At 41.9% G+C, this 4,915-nt stretch overlaps 1 protein-coding gene across 1 annotated transcript in view; it reads left to right on the forward strand.

Moving 5' to 3' along the window:
- The first annotated feature begins 3,167 nt into the window (after positions 1-3,167).
- The window catches only part of tfpia (tissue factor pathway inhibitor a), a 27,444-nt gene continuing 25,696 nt past the window's right edge, over positions 3,168-4,915 (forward strand). Inside the window, exon 1 of the mRNA XM_017430401.3 lies at positions 3,168-3,325. Coding sequence (XP_017285890.1) covers positions 3,244-3,325 — 82 coding nt within the window. The 5' untranslated portion in view covers positions 3,168-3,243. The remainder of the gene's footprint in view (positions 3,326-4,915) is intronic.

Below are 4,915 nucleotides of genomic sequence, written 5' to 3' on the forward strand. Positions count from 1 at the left end.
CACAGACACACACTGAGACACACACACAGAGACACACTGAGACACACACACTGAGACACACACACAGAGACACACTGAGACACACACACAGAGACACACTGAGACACACACACAGAGACACACTGAGACACACACACTGAGACACACAGAGACACACACAGAGACACACACACACACACACTCTCTCCAACCACTGACTCATTTTTTCTGCCTTTAAGGTTTTTTATAGAAAATATATTTGTTATTTTCCAGAGCAGCTTAGTTTGTTTCTTTAAGAGAAGAAACTGAAGACTTTATCACCCTAATGTGTGTTTTTCTGTTTTTATCAGGTTTAAATAAATAACGCCTGTAGTTTCCTGTTCAAATCCTCGATGCAACGCTCACCTCGTGAAGGGCGGGCAATCATGTAATTTCCTCTGTCTGTGTCTGATCCGAAAGTAACAACTGGATCCATGTCTGTTAAAATCAACCTGATTCAAAATGGCCGACACGCAGTCATTTTCACAGATACTGAGCTAAAATGTGGCGTGGTAGTAGCTGAAGATCATCCCCATCCAGTACTCTGAGCACTGACGGATTGTGCAATATCTGTGCTTAAAACTTAAGCGTGCAACTGGACGACGTGCATTCATTTCTTTATATTTTTTATTTTATTAAGACCACTTTATAAGATAACAAAGAAGACGATTTTTTTCCTAGAATACAAGTGAATTAAATTCTGGTTAAAGTGCAGATCCAGTCAGTCGGTGATCCTCAGGAAGTTTCTCTAAGGAAACTTTTTCTTTCTGGCACCGAGCAGGTCGCTCAGTATTCAGAAGGCCCTATTCTCCTTTTCATTGCTCCTGCAGCTGAGGCGCAGGTCTAATCCTTTCATACGACACAAAATTCAAACAATAGGAGCAGCACGCAGGCAGGCGTCGGCTGCTCTGGCCGGCCTCCAAGCCGTCCCCAGGGCTTCGGCGCACTCCTGCATATAAAGACGGAGTGAGATTGATTAGACATTGCCTGCAGCAGCACTAATCAGCCTCACCTGGCTGGGTTCCCTGAAACAATCCTGAAGCTACGGCCAGGTTTTTTTTCCTCCCCTGCAGCTGCAGAAACCACACCTCACCACAGGATGATAACTTCTGACATCATCACAGGCAGGAGATGTGTGACTCGTCCACCAGCTCCGAGAGGAGGTCACAGACCGCATGGCATCCGTGTGACCACGAGCTCCTCGGTGTTTAAACAGGGTTAGTTATTATCTCTGTCACCAGTCTGACACATCAGCCTTTTATAGCCCAGCTTCTTCTTTTAAATCCAACTTTCTTTGTCCGTTTTTGTCTCATTTGCTATTTTTACTTGTTGATTTTTTTATATGTTCCTTCAGTCTAACTACTTCTATTTTAGCCGTTCGGGTTCTTTCAGGAGACGGCTGCTGTGACTTTCAGCTTTCTGCACTTTTATTTTATTTGCTTTATCTACAAATATTTCCCCCATAGAAACACGTTGAGATCTCTGCTGCAGCAAACCGGTTCTGTTTTCAGCTTTCAGCAGTGATCTGGCTGTTTTGGAGCTTTAATTTGATCTCTGTGTGCACACTGAGTCCAGCCTCTTTTGTTACTCAGGACGCCGAACTGAGACATTGAACCCTGAAAGGAGAAACAGTCATGGTTTACTCAGGGTGTGTTGATGTCATTTAATTGACTCATGGAGTTTACAACACAACCGGGGACGTGTCACACTCTGCTAATCATATGTAGAAGAAATAAGGCACCGTTTCCAATAATTTTTACTGTTTTATTGGCTTTAAAAAAGCATTTCATGACATTCTGGTCCCTCCAGGAAACCGACCATCAGCCTGCTCCTTACTCAAACTCATGGGAGCAGTTCTGGCTTCATTCTGGTTTATCTGAAAATAAAATGTTTGTTTTGTTATTTTGCATCAGAGGATGGTACAAAAAGTGTGGCATAGTGGAATGATTTATTCACCTGAATCACCTGAGCTCAATACTGACTCATTATTTTCTGAATCAGTGAATCAGTTCCTTTGTGTTTTAACAGAGAGAGGCCTCTCTGCTGCTTTTTTCCTGCCAGAAAAGAAAATGTTTTAACTTTTAATGTTAAAATACTCAGAAACGACACATTTACCTGCATGTCAGGAAAGCAAAAAGAAAAAGGCAGCAACTGTTGTTGATCTTGCCAAGAACTCTGGTGCGAACAAATCGAGACAAGTCCAAAAAGGAACAATGTGTGCCGAAAGACTTCACGTCTGACAGGAAAACAGCATCACTTATACTTTACAAGTTAAATGAAATGTAGTCTTTATTTAAGGGAATATTTGGATTTTTCTTTGATTAAACTTACTGCAGTGTTGTGAATTTGTGTCAGAATGTGCTGAAAACTAACATTTCAGTAAAAACGTGTCATCTGGAGGCTCGGTTACGGCACGTGTCGCCAGCTGTGGTTTGGAGGAGCTGAAGGGGATTCTGAACGTCTCCAAGAACCATAAATCCCCTCGGAGCTTCCTGACTGAAGCAGGCAGGCCTTCAGATTTAAAATCATTTTTTGTTTTGAGACGTATTTTACTACGACAGAACAACGAGTTACAAACATGCAACCTGAGGAGCAGCAGCTTTGGTCTTGTGTTTTCCAGGAGACAATGAGATGTTTCAGACCCAGACTGCTTGTGGTTATTCTCGGGGCTCTGCAACCCATGGCTCTGGGGCCATTTGTGGCTCCTCAGAAACTTCAACCAAAGAGGCACAAACCCATCCACATTCATGCAATATATGCATAAAATTTCTGCATCCTGATGACGCTATTAATAAAAGTAGATTTTATCCGTTATTATAAATACACTAAAGCTGTTGGAGCAAAGGTTGGGTTGGTTTGATCAATAATTGGGTGGTTTGATCTGAGATGAGCCTGAGATGTCTGTCTAAGTCTTAAAAACTAAATTAAAAGGCTCAAGCAGGTTTTGTTGCTCTGTGTAAACTACATTCAGTGGGACAAAGGGTAAAAATGGATCAGATCATTTGATGGTTTGATATGTTTATTGTCAGATGGAATAATTTGTTCTTCAAGGAAACTACTGAGAATTTAAATTTCATAATATCTGCAGACTGACGTCCTTATCTGACGGAAGTACGCACCCATTCACACACACAGAGACGCGCGCGCACGCGCACACACTTCAGCCTTACAACTCAAAGTTTTCCTCCTAACTTTCCAGTCTGGTGGATCGCTCCGTGCTGCAGCATGTCTCCGTCTAACTGCTGGATTTTGCGCGCCGTCTCGCTCGCCTGCCTCTTCTGTTGTGGCTCCTGCAGAAGAAGCAGAGGTAAGGTGGCAGATAAACGTAGCGACATCGTGTTTGTGTGTTTTATTTACTTGGGTTTTCGGAGTTCACGCTTGTTCTGAGTTCCTGCGCAGAAAGTTCCTCTGTGCGTAAAACGGAGCCGCGCGTCGTGCCTTTCAGGACTCAGAATCAGGCCAAAAAATGAATTCAGTTTGAACTTGTTTGCGTATTTTGATTATTTCTGTAAGCTCTTGTTATGGCCTGGTGTATACCAGTGGGATCTCGTGAGGAGATTGAAACATTAACCTGTTTTCAAACGGTTTACGCGCGGCAACGTTTAAACAAGAATTACTTGAAAATTAGGTTTATCACCAACATATAAGAGTTATTTCACTTCTAAAAACCTCCTAAAGTATTCCTCAGTAAGAACAGCACAGTGTGTGTGGACTTAGAAGCTGGTAAAGTTCTTATTGGCGTCAGAAGTTTGACGTTTGGGTCAAAGTCCGGCGGATCTGTGACCTGAACCACCCAGAAACCTCCTCTTCCTCCTCCTCCTCCTCCTCTGTGGTTTCACATTGAAGACCCAAGCAGTCTGTAGCCCGATTGTCTGGTTTCCTCCTCCAGAGTTCACTGAACTGAAAAAAGCCAAGAAACGTCACAGAAGTGTTGCAGGTCAGAGTTTGCAGAGTTTGGTGATTAAATGTTCATGTTTTCCTGGAAGTTTTGAAATTCTCTCACAAATAGAGGTTCAATGTGGCTAAACAGGTTGTTTTTATTTGTGTAAAAGATGAATGAAAGTGTTCTAATATGAGCATTTGTCTCCATTACAGAATTAATCCAAAAACAGTTTAAAACGTGCAGCTGGTCAGGGCCGTATTAAACAATTTAAGGGCCCCGGGGCAGATTTTAAACGTGGCCCCTTCGACTCCACAGAGCTTTTTCTGCTCCGTTAATCCAGCATGTTTCCAGTTGTTCTTGAGTGCCTTTTACACCCAAAAACCAGTCAGCCAGAACATAATTACTTCTGGCTAAACGTTGTTCCTTGAACCGATTTGACTTCCTGGTGTGAGTCACAGAGGAGAGCAGTCCTGCTGCTTCAGTTTCAAACATGTTCAGGAAAAACTTTTACCAGCGTCAGTTTTGTGTCTGCAGCACATTTTAAACACTCAGGTTGGTCAAAGGGAGTTTCTGTCACAAAAGGTCATACAGGGAAATTAAAAAAATTAAATAAAACAACAATAAAAGGGTGATAAAATGTCTAAAACTGAAACATTAGATAGGATTTGTTGAAATGTTATGTTCCATTTAAATCAAAAGCCAAAGTGAAAAGATGGAAGGATTTACGAGCTCCATCACCTTTAGATTTTTACCTGGATCCAAGAGAAACTGGCTGCCTGACCGGAGTTATCTTAAACTAAAGCTAATATTACACTTTGTTAAACTTGTTTTTACCTGTTAGTTCTTTCTGCATGTTTAGGAATGAATGATGTTTTGTGTATTACAATACACTGTGGGATACTGAAACCTTTTCAAGTTGTTTTCAATTAAATTGTTATGTGTCTTATATTTTAGGAACACAGAAACCTGAAGGAAAGCTGCAGAGAGCTTCCAGTGAAGCTCAGCTCTCCAGCC

This window comes from Kryptolebias marmoratus, linkage group LG6 (assembly GCF_001649575.2).
Source record: "Kryptolebias marmoratus isolate JLee-2015 linkage group LG6, ASM164957v2, whole genome shotgun sequence".
NCBI lineage: Eukaryota > Metazoa > Chordata > Actinopteri > Cyprinodontiformes > Rivulidae > Kryptolebias > Kryptolebias marmoratus.